The 15,512-nt window shown below is 39.2% G+C and overlaps 2 protein-coding genes across 7 annotated transcripts in view; one reads left to right on the forward strand and one right to left on the reverse strand.

Annotated features, from left to right (window-relative positions):
* The window catches only part of JMJD1C (jumonji domain containing 1C), a 267,004-nt gene extending 256,386 nt beyond the window's left edge, over positions 1 to 10,618 (reverse strand). For 3 of the 6 annotated variants that reach the window (XM_081074653.1, XM_081074652.1, XM_081074645.1), the window contains exon 1: positions 10,288 to 10,618. In XM_081074653.1, the coding sequence (XP_080930779.1) occupies positions 10,288 to 10,614 (327 nt within the window). In that variant the 5' untranslated portion in view covers positions 10,615 to 10,618. The remainder of the gene's footprint in view (positions 1 to 10,287) is intronic. The other 3 variants (XM_081074651.1, XM_081074659.1, XM_081074656.1) reach the window with 3 other exon arrangements.
* Positions 9,921 to 15,512, forward strand: part of REEP3 (receptor accessory protein 3) — a 78,225-nt gene continuing 72,633 nt past the window's right edge. Inside the window, exon 1 of the mRNA XM_081074664.1 lies at positions 9,921 to 10,141. Within this exon, the coding sequence (XP_080930790.1) occupies positions 10,110 to 10,141 (32 nt within the window). The 5' untranslated portion in view covers positions 9,921 to 10,109. The remainder of the gene's footprint in view (positions 10,142 to 15,512) is intronic.

The following is a 15,512-nucleotide window of genomic DNA, read 5'->3' on the forward strand; positions in this document are numbered from 1 at the left end:
AAAAAAAAACATTTTTGAGTATGGAGGTTTCCCCCCAAAATTAAGAATAGAACTATCGAGGCATCCCAGTTTCGGGTACCCCTCTCCTAAGAGCTGTACTTTCACTTTAATAAAAATCTTTGCTCCTCTGCCTCTCAAAAAAAAGAATAGAACTATCATATGATCCAGCAATCCCCTTTCTGGTTAATTACCTGAAAAATTTAAAAACACTGATTTATAAAGATGTATGTTGTAGGGACAGAGTCCCAGAGAGCAGTTTCCAGGCTCTCGACCTCACGTGGAAAGGTGCTGGCTTGGGTAATAGATGGCCATCAGCTGTAACCAGTTAGCCATTGGCCACTAATATAATTGCTGTGGCTACGCTGGCAAGGGGGTTGGTTGGTTGGCAGAGAATCGGCCGGTGGATTGTGGCTAGCAAGTGCGGTTAGCAAGCGAATTACATTGTGGATCGTGTTGCTCCTACTTCCTGTGTCTCGCCGGCCAGCAGAGAGACTGGGGTGCAGGAAGATCTGTTGTTGGGGTACTGATGGATGTTTGCTTTTGTGTCTCGACCAGCCGCCATCGACAAAATAGTGGTATGAACCCCCTACCTGTAACTCCGTTGGTGTTCCTTTTCGGCCTCACCATACCCTGCATTCTTGTGCGGGGAGCAGGAGCTGAAACCCTGCATGACGTATGTTCTCCTATGCTCACTGCATCATTATTTACAATAACCAAGGCATGGAAACAATCGAAGTGTACACTGATATATGATTGAATAAAGAAGATGTGATGTGTGTGTGTGTGTGTGTGTGTGTGTGTGTGTAATGGAATACTACTTATCCATGAAGATGAACTATTGCTATTTGCAACATCGATGGATCTTGAGAGTATTATGCTCAGTGAAATAAGTCAGAGAGAAAAGGACAAAAACCACGATTTCACTCATATGTGGCATATAAAACAAAAAGTAACAAATGAACAAAAACTCACAGATACAACAGAATGGTGGTTACGGTGGGGGAAAAGGGCAAAGTACGGGAAGGGGGTCAAATATACATGGTAATGGAAGGAAACTATACTTCAGGTGTCTACAATTTTTTAAATATGTTGCTTTAAACATCTTGTACCTTAAATAAACCTTCACAAATGCAGCTGGAGCAAAAAAAAAATTCCAACACCCAAAATACACTTAAATGGAATGAAAAATTTATTCTTTACATATACATAATGGAATATTACATAGCAGTTGAAATCAGTGAACTACAGTCATAAGAAACGGGATAAATCTCAAAAACAAAGTAAAGGAGGAAGGAATAGCACAGAATGTTTGGAAAGAGGTGTGAAAGAAGGATCAAGAGCTTCCTTGAGCGATTTTTAGCAAGGGGTACCTGTTCCTTGTTTAAACCAGGAATAAATTAATAATTTTTTTAAAAGGAGAGTGATCGATTATATAAAAGAATTTCAAGGTAAGTAGAATGGAAATTCAAAGATTTAGGGATGGACAAGTATTCTGGTCAAGTCCTTCTTGGGTTAGAGCTGGAGGGGACTGGAGTTTGAGCAGAGAAGTTCACAAACTTTACAGCCTGCAGTAATGGCTCTTGATTATTTAACCATATAGTTAATTATATTACTTAATTATGATGAGCTGGTTAAAAAAAGATCCTGGGGCCTACCCAGAGATTCTGATTCAGTTGGTATGGGGTTGGAACTGAGAATCAGTTCTTTTCTGAAGTACCACACAGGTGATTTGATTACAGGTTGCACAAACAATTTTGAAATATATAGTATGGAGTCACTTTTGAGAATGTAACAGAAAGAAGATGAAAATAGAGCTTTTAATCATATACTTAACCACCCCACATACTCACACAGACTGAACCAAAAGCCTAGGATAAATTCTTAGAAGTGGGACTCAAAACCAAAGGCCTAGCATCTATAAAAACATAAAAGTAAGTACAATTTCTCTCCTGAAAATTTCAGTTGGGAGTACCACTCATCTTCATCAACACTAAGCAGCAACACTCTATTTAATACTTGCTAATTTGGCAGTAAGAAAAATGTCTTTTTTAAATCTGGATTTCCTTAATAATGTGACATGGTAAATTTTATTAACATGTGAATGTCCACAGCCCTCCTTCCTCATTATTTTTCCCTTCCTAATAAGGAATGACTTACTAAGTAGGTCAACATAGTAAAGGAAACAAGAAAGTAATGTTGGAGAGGAGGCGGAGGGCCCTTTTTAACTGAGATTTGAGGAAAAAGCTTTAGAGTTTGACCTGTGAGAAACTCCAGGGCAGGAACAGAAATGAGGAGAAAAGACCTTGCAAGAATTATTAATCTTGTTATGAACTGAATTCCCTTTGATGCTCTGAGGACAAATGGAATTACTTTTTAATAACTTTTGGTGTTGAACTATGCTTCTTGAACAAGACCCAGTTCTGAACTTGGAACACGCGTATCCTAGATTAGTTAGGAATACAGTACATTCTGGCCAATTGTAATGCTTTTTGTAAATTGCCTCTGTGCATTTTTTCTACTGAGATTTGTGTTTTTCATTAATAAACTTCATTTTTTAGATTCACAGAAAAATTAAGGGTAAAGGACAGAGAGTTCCTGTATACCTTCCGTCCCCACACATACAACCTCCCCCACTATGAACATCCCCCACCAGCGGTACACTTGTTAAAATTAACAAACCTACACTGACATATCATTATCACCCAGAGTCCATAGATTATATTAGAGTTCACTTTTGGTGTTGTACATTCTATGGGTTTGGACAAATATACAGTATGATTATACCACTGCAGTAACTTACAGAACAGTTTCACTACCCTAAAATCCCTCTGTGTTCTGCCCTGCCTATTCATTATTCCCTCCTTTCCCTTAACCCCTAGCAACCACAAATCTTTCTACTGTCTACATAGTTTTACCTCTTCCAGAACGTCATATATTTGGACTCATACAGTATACAGCCTTTCAGCTTGTTTTCTATCACTTGATAATATGCATTCAAGTTTCCTCCACGTTTTCATAACCTGATAGCTAATTTCTTTTTGACCTTGAATAACATACCATTTTCTGGGTTTACCAGTTTATTTATCCATTCACCTACTGAAGGACATCTTGGTTGTTTCCAAGTTTGTGAAACTATGAACAAAGCTGCAGCAAACATCTATGTGCATGTTTTTGTGTGGACATAAGTTTTCAACTCCTTTGGGTAAATACTAAGGAGTGTGATTGCTGGATCTGCTGAATCAGATGGTAAGAGTAAGTTTAGTTTTGTAAGAAACTACAATGTGAGCTTGAGAAGAATGTGTAACCTGTAGTCTATAGATGTCAATTATATTTAGTTGATTGATAGTGCTGTTGAGTTCAACGACGTCCTTACTAATTTTCTGCTTGCTGGATCTGTCTAAAATCTGAGAGGAGTATTCATGTCTCCAATAATAGTGGATTCACCTAGTTCTACTGCAGTACTACTTTTTCTGTCAGTTTTTGCCTCAGGAACCTTGACACTCTATTAGGTGCATACACATTAAGGTTGTTATGTCTTCTTGGAGTACTGACTTCTTTATCATATACAATGCCCCTCTTTATCCTTAATACATTTCCTTGTTCTCAAGTATGCTGTCTGAAATTAATACAGCTTTTCCTGCTTTCTTTTTATTAGTGTTAGCATGGTACCTATATCTTCCTCTATCCCTTTATTGCTAATCTATATGGTTTTAAAGTAAGTTTCTTATAATAGACAACATATAGAGGGGTCTTGGATTTTTATCCTCTCTGATAATCTGTCTTTCAATTTGCATATTTAGACCACTGAGGTGATTACTGATAAAGCTGGGTTAATACCTACCACGTTTGTTACTGTTTTCTACTTGTTGCCCTTGTTTTTTGTTCCTATTGGTTCTTCCACATTTTTTCCTGCCTTCTGTGGTTTTAATTGAGCCTTTTGTGATTCAATTTACTCTCCTCTATTATCAATTTTATACTTTTTGAACTTTTTTCAGTGGTTGCCCTGGAGTTTGTAATATATATTTACAAGTAATCTAAGTCCACTTTTAAATAACTCTATATTGCTTCACAGGTAGTGCACACACAGGTATTGCTTCACAGGTAGTGCATAGGTAGTACCTTATAAAAACAAAATATTCCTAATTCCTCCCTCCCATCCTTTGTACCATTGCTTTCATTCATTTCACTTATATATAAGCGTACAAAAGCATAAACAGACACACATACAATGAAATATATTGCTGCTATCATTCTGAACAGTCATCTAGATCAATTAAGAATAAGAATAAAAGTTTTTATTTTACCTTCACTAATAGATACCTTTCCCAATGCTTGTTTGGAACCAAGCATTGGTTCCTTGGTCGTTTCTTTATGTAGATCAGTTTCTGACATGTATCATTTTCCTTCTCTCTGAAGTACTTCTTTTAACATAGCAAAGCAGGTCTACTGGCAATAAATTCCCTCAATTTTTTGTTTGTCTGAGAAAGTTGTTGTTTCTTCTTCACTTTCGAAGGATAACTTCACAGTGTACCTGCTATGGTAAATTGTGATTCTCTGCATTCGCCTGTCTGTCTCTCCAATTTGGGGGGCAGCAGTTTATTCTGTGACCTCACTTCTCTGAAGCATCTAAGAAGACTTGTTGATTTATTATTTTATTCAGCTGTTTACTTGTTGTTAGGACAAAGTGACAACTCCTAAGCTCTTTCTTACAGAAGCAAGAGATTCTGAGTTTTGAGATATATTTTTAATGGTTTTGTGACTGCTTTGCATATTAAGATTATTAATCCTTTCTCTGGTTATACAAATATTATTTTCCTAGTTTGTCATTTGTCTTGAAATCTGATTTATATTGCTTTGGGAGGCAATATAAGAATTTTAAATTGTTACATAATCAAGTCTATGAAATTTGCCTTTTTGGTTTCTGATTTATGGCATACTTTGAAAGGCCTTTTCACTGTCTAGGTACATTACCTTCACCTTGTTTTCGTTTTGTACTTTTACGGTACTTTTAGTTTCCATATTTACATTTCTTATCCACCACTTTTTCTTCAGTTTTTATTAAAATAGCTGGCTTGCTGTCACAAAATCATTTACTAATTAAGTCCATTATGTTCCAAGTAATATAAAATTCCACCTTTATCCTAAATACCTATGTATAGAATCTGTTTCTAGACATTACTCTGGCAAAACAAACAAAAACCCTGGTAACACAGACTCAGAAGGGAACTGGATAGTGAAAACAAGTGATAAAAGACAACAAACTTTTCTTTGTTTACCTTTTTGAATTTTATTCTATGTGCTTTGAATTAACACTGAAAAACACCAATAAAAGTTTTAAAATTTCTCCTTACTAGACATTATGGAATTATCAAATATTTGCTTTCTGCAAATTACTCCCTAACCCATATGCAGCTGAACAATACCTAAAATCATGCATCTACCTTGATTTTAAAAATGGGAACTATAATTTAATATATTCTATTTTAAATAAATAGTATAAGTGATTCATGGTCAAACACAAAACCATTATTTACCCTGAAGGGGGCAAAAAAGCTCTTCTGTCTAAATCCTTATTTTACGTAAAGTTACTATGTCAAATGTAAAAGAACCTCAGATATGGTTGATTCCTTATTATATGTGCTCTACAGATTCAGTCACAGAGTATTTTGCTTTCTTCATTGTTAGCTAGTAACTATCTTTTTCTATTAATACTTATAGTCAAATATTTAATTCAGAATTAAACTTTCTATTCTACTGCAATCTAATTATTGTATTTTCAATATTGTTTCTTTATAATTTGATTTCAATGTCAGATGCCAAATTTGACTATTGTAACCATAACACCATAAAACTGGCCAAAACAGAAGAATTTGTTGTCTGGCAGCAGACGGAAAAAGAACAGGTTTCATGTTTTAAGTAGTTCGTTCTCCTTAAGATCTTATCTCTCACACTATTTTCTAAACAACTGTTAAACGTAGACTTGTTTAGTAATTTTAGCCTTTTTCCAAATAAAAATATTTTCAAGCATTTGAAAATACTCCAATAAGAATGGGAAGGTGACCTAGTATTTAGTCTCATTGGCATACTCATTAATAATTACATAGATTAGATACTATCTTTGTGCCTTGTAATTCTGCTCTAACTACCTGCTCTCCTAGGTACTTTCTCACTCATTTCCTAATAAATGAACTCTTTTAATATGTAGAAGATGCACATTCCACATATTCCCTAGGAACACTAAGTGAAGATGTACAAGAGAAAGCAATTAATTCGGGAAAATTCTGTGAAAATTTAATAGAGTCTAATTACTCTCAGGTTTTAAAACCCCTTGCATTTGATTATCGTAACATTACCATCCCCATTTAACAGGAAACAGATTGATTTGCCAAACATCACATTACTGGTAGTAGAAATAGGTCTTCTCATAGAATGTTCTTTGCCTTAAATATGCTGCCTCCCACCATGTAAACTCAATATCCAAAGAAAAGTGTCTTTGCAGAACACAGTGAAGGACGCACTCCATAGGACAACAAATGAATACTAGTGGTATATGTAAAAAACAGTAAGTTTAGCATTTAAAGAAATAATTGTTTACCTTCTATACAAGAAATGATTTCAAGTATGCCAAATGAGACGACACTTTAAAAGCTTCAGGCAGCAGGTAACATATTTCCTTCTCTCCTATCGTCCCTAGTGCCTTGCCTTATACCATGAAGCATTTATCTAATGGCCACCTACTAGTAGATTTCAACTATCCAAGGCACAGTCCAATACACAAAGATTAGAAACACCCACTACTAAAATCTGGGCACTTTCCATGAGAGGTTTCTCCTCAGATGAAGTTACTCTTAGATTAGACCAACAACACTCAGCCGTATAAGACTTGATGTCCCCCTTCCATTAAATATTTTCCAACTTCTGCTTTCTTCACCCTGAAATGAAATTAATAACAATCTTCCTACAGACAACTTCAGATAAATCCATATACCCTAAATAAAATATAAATGGAAAAGGAAAATTAAAATAATTTATAAGAGGATATGTATTTCAATATGTTAACCCTGAAACAAAACTGAACAAGAAGACATAAATGTCTGAACATGACAACTACAAATACAAAGTTGTCTGTTATATAATTTTCCAAAACTGTCAATAACTCTTGATCAAGTTGTAAAGAAAACAAATCTTCCTTTCACACAACGGTTGCATGTGGAAACAGACAATGGAAAATTCAGTCTCACTTAAAACCATGAGTTTATATGTAAAATGGAGGTTCTAGGTTCAGATAATTACAATTACACAAATGTCAGGCAGGATATTCCTAAATCATGACCACACAGGACATGCCGTATTCTTTGTTCAGAAAAGCCCATGCACGCAAAAAATGTATATTTTTTGCATCCCTGGACCCCACCCATCATACCCTAGTGGTTAACCCCAATCATTCCAACAACCCTCCCCCCTCAAAAAAGAAAGAAAACAAAACACCTCCCAACTTCTCCTAGAGGGCACTCCCATCGGTATCCACTGCCTTAGACACACACAATTCAATTATCACAGTAAAATGTAAAGAATGCTTAGAGTTCCAGTGCTATGAGCTCTTTAAACCTGTTTCCAGTGTATCAGAAGAGAATAAACACTACCTAGGTCTTCTGGGTTGTAGAGGTAGACTGGACTACATGCATGTAACATAAGATGGTTTCCAATGTATCACATACTGAGATGTGACGAAGGGGGCTGTTCCAGATTGAGAGCAGCAAAATGTAGCATGAATGTGGAGGAGACTGGAAATACACAATAAGCATACAAAATAAAATTTAACACACAGCAGAGTAGGGACATTTCAGAGAGCAGCCAGAAGTCTCTACATATCTTGGCAACACCTGCTGGCATTAATGTATTATGATGCAGTAAAATAATTAATACAGAATGATACCCCCAAATCAAGGAAGCAAGAAAGACTTACAACTTTAAGAGACTGCTTCCACTGTACATGGCTAAAATTTTGTGAAGTTGTGATACTTAAGAGAGTGGCTAATATTATTCAAACTTTTATTGGGCAATTACCCTATTCTAGATACTGAGAAAACACAAAGATAACTAATATACCATACCTGTCTTCAAACACTTTACCATCCAGTAGATTAGACATCAGTAAAACACAACCATAATATAAGCAAAATGACACAGGCATTAAATAGTAATTCAAGTAATAAATTATGGGAGCCTAGAGAGAATATTAATTCTCACTGAGGAAAATCAAGGACATCTTCATGGCATGGGACACTGGAGCAAATCACTAAAGAAAAAATGAAGTGTAGGCAAAGGCCTTGAGCATGAAAATACAGCTTAGTTCAGAGAAGAGAGCTAGGGAAAGAGTACATAGGGGTTGGGAAGGCAGTGAAAATTGAGGCTGTAAAAACATTTCAAGACGTTGTTCATGGAGGAATGTGAATGCTATTCTAATGGGTCTGAGTTTTATTGCACAAGAGTTTTCCAGAAAACTGGTGCTTATGTGGCACATCTGTCCCCAAATAAAGCTGATAATGGCCAAAAATAAAAGATTCTGAGCAAATGCAAATTTTCATTAAAGAGATCCCTGAAATTAAAACATTTTTAATATGTAAATAAATAGAAAGAACCTAACTCAAGAGCAGAAAATAGCTTCTAAGCTCATTTCTTAAATAATCAAAATATTACTAAATTTGTTGAACCCAGAAACGTAAAAGCGCTTAGGATAATCTTGTATGTGTCCTTGATATTCTTCCAAACAAGTCTGAGGACTTCCTAACCATGTTATTTACTTGTGCCTCATATCACCCCTAGAAGGCAAGAGGTGAGCTACAGTATTATTAGCCTCTTTTTACTATGGGGAAAGTGAGGAACAAAAAGAATCAATTATAGTATGGTCACAAAACAAGCTATTATATTTTCTTGGACTTTAATTAAAGGCTTGAAGCCCACATATCATCCATTATTCTTCATACCATACGAATACTAGAATTATCTCTTACTATCGTCTTGGCGACCAAAAAGACAAGACTACACTTGAAGATCATTTTCTCAATTTGGTACTGCCACCAAAAAAAAAGTTGGTAAATCCTCTCTCTTTAAATTATAATACCTGCAAGAACTGCCAAGTGTAAGCAGTAATCTAACCTCCCAAAATATGGACGCCTGCAAAGAGCAGGGCCCGTCGGAGATCCTACGCCCAACTTTTTTACTTTGAATATCTGGCAGGCTCGGATGTGTGTTTGTAAAACAGGCTCTGCAGATGCTGTGATGGAAAGGTGCCCTAAGAGGCCCAGAACAGCGGTCTCAATACTACACCCGCGGCCGCCAACGTGAAATCCAAGGCTTTCCTCCTCTGCCCCTCCCTGCGTCGCACCACGCACCATCACGAGAATCCTGCTCCACACTCAGGCCTCCGCGAGGATGCAGCCTATGTTTCCCTTAAAACGTGGTACTTTGAGGATGCCCAGGGTGCTGGGCCTCCGGGAACAGGGAGGACACCGGATGTGACACACGTATCTCCAACTCTTGCCTCTTCGGAACCTAGGGCCTGGTCCAGACGAGTCAGACACAGAGGTCCTGCTACTATTTTGTTTCTCACGCATGCACTGACAACCTCTACCTTCAAGTCCCCTTCCTCAGCCTCCCGCCACCACACCCCTCCAGGCCAGGTGGACGTCCCAGGGACTTGAGGAGGGGTAGAGGGAAGTTAGAGTGCAGGGGTCCCGTGGGGCGTAGGCCCGGGTCCCGATCGCTCAGGCCCGGGAGCCCAGCGGCCCAGGCCCGGCCTCGGCCAACGCGCCGCCGCCGCCGCCTATCAGCGGAGCGCAGGGGCGGGGCCGGCGGGCTCCGCGGCAGATCCGCGGGCGGGCGGAGACGGGAGGGGACGGGAGGGGACGGGCGGGGACGGGCGGGGGACCGACCGCCTCGCAGCTGAGGCCGCCGCGCGCACACAGCGGGCCCCGCTCCCAAGGGCGCCAGCGCGGCCCCGGGGAGCGCCAGGAGCCGGCGAGCGCGCGGCCTGCCGTTGGCGGCTCGGTCCGCCAACGCTCTGCGCCCACCCGCCCGGGAGGTGGGGGGTGCCAGCACCCGGGAAGATGGTGTCCTGGATGATCTCCAGAGCCGTGGTGTAAGTGCCGATCACGGCGCCCCGCAGCCCACGCGAGGCCCGGGGAGGGACGGGCCGGGAAGGGAAGGCAAGGCCCGGACCTGGGCAGGAGGGGGCTGGCCCGACCTCGGGCCTGCCGGGGGGCTGGGGGCCCTCGGCCTCCTCACCCTCGTCCATGTCGCTGCGGGGCTCCCTGCGGCGGACGAGGGTCTGGCGGCTGCGGCCGGACTGCGTGCGGCTCGGCGGCCCGGCTCCCGCGACGCTGGGTGGGCAGGCGGCGCGCGCTCCCCGCTCCCTCTCCCCGCGCTGCGCTGCGCGGCACCGCCCTGTGGGCCCCGGAGCGACGCGTCCGTCCGGCGGCGGCGCCCTGCGCAGGCTCCGCAGACGCTGAGCGCGGGACGCTCCGCTGTCCTCCCGAGGATGCGGCGGCGGCGCCGAGGCTTTGTGTCCCGCGGCTCGTGCGTTGCGGTGTCTCTCGCGCGGCTGATTGCCATTCGGTCACGTGTGGTAGGAGGAGAGATTTGCCTAAAAAACCCGAGACCGCTCCCAGCTCAGATCCCTGGGAAGGGTCCCGGTGGCCCCGTGATTTCCAGTTTCCCGAAGAAAGGAGCACGTTATTGAATGGTGACACCCGCCTGCTCGCCCAAATCCCGAATTTGGCGGAAATACTTGCTAAGGGATTGAGAGGCTGCAGGTGCCTGTCAGACCTTTGTTCACACTATGTGTTCATTTCCTTGTGCTCTTACCAACAATTGCTACAGATACATTAAAAAAAAATTAATTGAGTTGTGGTGTTTACCTCGTAAAGGTATTTTGCCATAATTTAAACTTTTTTTTCTTCCCCTCCTTTCCATGTAACCCCCTTCTTCTCAAAAACAACAAAGTCACAAAGTAAACGATAATGATGTAGTTGCAGCGAGGGGCCCAAATTCATTATTCATGATCTCTGTAGGAGTGTATTATCTCGGTATCTGTATGAAATGCTTTTTGTAAGGCGCGGGCTTCTCCGGTTGGCTCTAGAATGTGGAAACACTAACATTACAAGATACTTAATTTTGTTTCTCACTAGGGAGAAAGCTACATTTTTTTGTGAGTTTTGAGTTTGTTTTGTTTGGCAGTGAATCAATAGCTTAGGAGCCCCTGTTCAACCTGATTGGCAATAGCATTGTCAGAATTTGTCCCTTGATGGTCCTGATGCAGTTTGTCCTTCCTCAGTACAGTTTCTAGTTTTAAAGCTTCAGAGTTTCCTGTGTTCATCTGTACAAAACTGAAACTCAAGAAATAAAAGCATACCACAGATGTATTCAGATTCTTTTTAGCCATTTGGGGCCTCTGTTTGAGTCTTATTTACATAATACAGGCATACCTTTTATGACCTAGTAGATGTTTATCAATTGTGTCTGCACCTAGCAAATCAAGTGCCCCATTAAGAAGCTGTTAATTTGTGTTTTTTTAATTCTTTGGGTTCTTTTGACTAGTTCTTTAACTGATGGAAAATTGTGATACACATTGATTTTGTTTGCATTACTCAAATCAGATTTTTGTTAGTGATCAGTGACTATGAATATGAATGTCTTTTCTATGTGTTACCTATAACAAAGGTTAGTAACAGACTTAGTTGATCTTAATGGAACTGACAGTTTAAGTACACTATACCTGCAATACAAATCAGAATGTGAAGTAAGAGTTACACCCAGTGCTACAGGGGTTAGACAAGGAAGAGATTACATCTGGTTGGAGAATCAGAAGAAGCAAGAGGGATTACATTAGACATGAGCATTAAAGGACAGACTGAATTTAGACAGCCAAAGATGAAAAAGGAAAGGATTCCAGATAAAGGCATTACTGTGAGCCAAAGCACAGAAAAGGGAAAGCCCAGATTAGTTACAGAGGATTGACAGACTGGGGAGAGAGAAAGATAGGCAGGGGCTTACCCTGTTTCCCTGAAAATAAGACCTAGCCGGACAATCAGATCTAATGCGTCCTTTGGAGCAAAAATTAATATAGTAAAAATCTTATAGTAAAATAAGACCGGGTCTTATATAAGACCGGGTCTTGTATTAATTTTTGCTCCAAAAGACGCATTAGATCTGATTGTCCGGCTAAGTCTTACCTTATTTTCGGGGAAACACTGTATTTTCAAAGAATTTCAGGAAGAAGGGATAAATTTTATTAGACCACAATGGCTTTGCTTTGGAAGATTCTCTCCCTTGTATGAGATTGTTGTACATAGAGAGACACTAATGACAGACCACTTAGTGGTCTCCCTTTTAAATGGAGAGAAGTTATATAACCTGCAATGCTAGAACCTACAGAAATTCGTATGAGGCAAAAGAAAGGGAGCAAAAATGTGAGGGAGAAAAGGTCATGGAAACGTATTTATCAAGTATCAGGAATCGTATTTCATGAGTCATCAAACTGTTTGCATATCGGAAAGCACAATTGTCAGGTAGTAGAAGCATCATCACATTTTGCCCCTTTGCTCCTCAGTATCTCTTATCTCTTTGTACTGAATGTTTTCTATTCCTTTGATCATACTATAAGGACACAAAAGATCAATCCCATGATCTACATAAACTTGGAAATTTTTTTTACACCAGGGGATAGAATTTACTTACATTCTTTCTAACTCACTGGACTAGCCAAGCTAGTCCTGAACCTGAAGGAAAATCAGACAGTTCTCTCAACCTGAACCTCTGGTGGCATGTACAGAGAACACAAAGAACGTCTATAACCAGAGCTCCCTCTGTACATGAGCACTTGCTCCCCAGACCTTGTGGCAGACCATTTCAGGGAAGAGAACTGGCTTTAGAATCAGATCTGGATGCCAGTTAGTAGCTGTGTGGTCCTGGGCAATATACTAAATCCATCTGAGCTTCAATTTCCTCACCTTGAAATGGTTATAATGCTTACCTCCTTAAAACTATTGTAAAGATTAAATTAGTTAACTGAAACACACCAAATTTGGTACCTAGCATTTATTGTACACTTAAAACAGATGTATAGATAGATTTATTTTTTTACTTTTTTTATTTCTTTAAGGGAGAGCGGAGTAAGATGGTCAAGAAAGAAACATCACTGTACTCTCATTGGGAAACCTGGAATTTAGAACTAGTTTTGGTTATGGTATATTAACCAGCTGAATGACCTTGAATCAGCCTCTTAACTGATTATAGACCTCAGTTTCTTTGTAGAGAATCTGATCGTGGTGATCTCTAAACTCTTGCACAGCTTTAGCATTCTGTGATGGTATGAGAGGATTTTTCATTATTTCCAGCCCGTTTGAAATCAACTTACTTTAACTTTATTACTAAGATTGAAAGGTTAGTTAGCAATTATTAGGGTTAGTAATCTGAGATTACCAAATGACATTACATTCACACTAGATAATCCATACCTTTTGAAATACGATTCTTACAGATTGAGGGCAATCCCATTTCTCTAACTTTTCTTAATTTATGTATATAATGCAGTGTAATGGTTAATATCAGGACTAAAGACAGATTGCCTGAATTAAAATATCAGCTCCACCATTTATTGGCTATTACCTACTACCCCATTGGATTAAATGCGTTCATATAAATAATGTCCACAGTCAGCGTCATGCATCTGTTAAGTATTCAATAAGTGTTAGTAATTGTTATCAAGAAAAGGAAAAATATATTCCCCTATTCTCCCAGCATACTGGATAATACTATTTTCAGTTTACATTTGTCTTTCAGTTTCTCTGTATGTAGGTGACAGTTGTAATTAGAGTAGGGTAAAAAATGTTTTCTACTATTTTTTATTATTATATTGTAAGCACCTTCTGTGTTGCTCTGAAATCTTATTTTATATCTTCTATTTGATAAGGCCAGTATTCATAATTTTTATGGCCATTCATTTACTTCTTAATTTGTGTACTTCCAGGACTTTTTTCCAAGTTAAGTTGTTCTTTCAATCTTAGTTGTGGAGGGCGCAGCTCAGCTCCAAGTCCAGTTGCTAGTTGCAAGGCGCGCAGCCCACCATCCCTTGGGGGACTTGAGGAGTTGAACTGGCAACCTTGTGGTTGAGAGCCCACTGGCCCATGTGGGAATCTAACCTGGAGCCTTCGGAGTTATATACTTTTTAAGTATTTTCTTAGGATAAATACCCAAGAGGAGTCTATCTATGTCAAAGACTATGAATATTTTTATGACTTGATATGAATTGCCAAATTGCTTTCCAAAAGGATATTAATATTTCACATTGCTACCAGTAATGTATATGTACTGTCTTTATCACAGTGTAGCCAAATTTGGTGTGTTTTTGTTTTGTTTTGCTTTGTTTTTATTTTCCTAAGATGTATAATGGATATCATTGTTTTCTTTTCCATTTGAGTTCTTATTAGCAAGCAAGGTTTAATATATTTCCTAATGTTTATTATCTATATCTTCTATTGTGCAAATAGTCTGTATGTACTTTGCCCATTTATCTCTTGGTTACTTGATTGACTGCCTTATATAATACAGAAATTGATATTGTAATATTTGATGTAAATATATTTCTCAATGTAATTGCAATTATCTTTAGATATTTTATCTTTAGTTTATAATTTATAGTTTTAATGCAGTTCAACATGTTCATTTTTACGTTATGTTTTCTTTTTCAATTCTCAATATAAAATAGTAATTACTCCAGGTATTTGATAAATATCACTTTCTCATTTACAATTGGATGAATTTGGAGTCTTCCTGTTTAAATCCATATGTCAGTATTTCCCTTTTACCTTTAGTAATACATTTTTATTTTTGTTTCACAGTAATTTTATTATCTGGCTGTGCTAGTAAAACCTCAATCCTCTTTCTTTAATTGATCCTTTTAAATTACATTTAATAGGTATCTTTAGTGTCTAAATCACATACCTTAAAAAACATACTCCAGCAATTTACCCCCTTCTTTCCAGTGTGATCTATTTTCCCTCTCTGCCAGATCTTGTCAGCATGTAAACATGCTGTTAATTCCTCCCATCTTAAAAAGCAACAACCAGAATAACTCATCCTACTAATAATTTTTATCTTTTTACCCCATTTCTCTCCAACTCTTTAAAAGCAAAAACTTCACAAAAGAACAGTCTGTATACACTTTCTCCATATCCTCTCCTTTGGATCACAGTTGAACCCATACCATTTAAGCTTTGCCACCAACCATCCTCCATTGAAATTACCCTTTTCTAGGTCAACAGCGACCTCCACATGGCCAAATTGGTCCTCATCTGACTTACCAGGAACCTCTGATAAAGATGCTCACTCTCTCCTAGAAGTACTTCCTACATTTGGTTTGTAAGAAATCTTGCCTTCCCCGCACCCCCCCAACCCCTCCATAACTCACTGGCTACTCCATTCTCAGTCTCCCTTGCCATATTCCCCGCATG

This window comes from Rhinolophus hipposideros (assembly GCF_964194185.1).
Source record: "Rhinolophus hipposideros genome assembly, chromosome: 15".
In the NCBI taxonomy this organism is placed as follows: Eukaryota; Metazoa; Chordata; class Mammalia; order Chiroptera; family Rhinolophidae; genus Rhinolophus; species Rhinolophus hipposideros.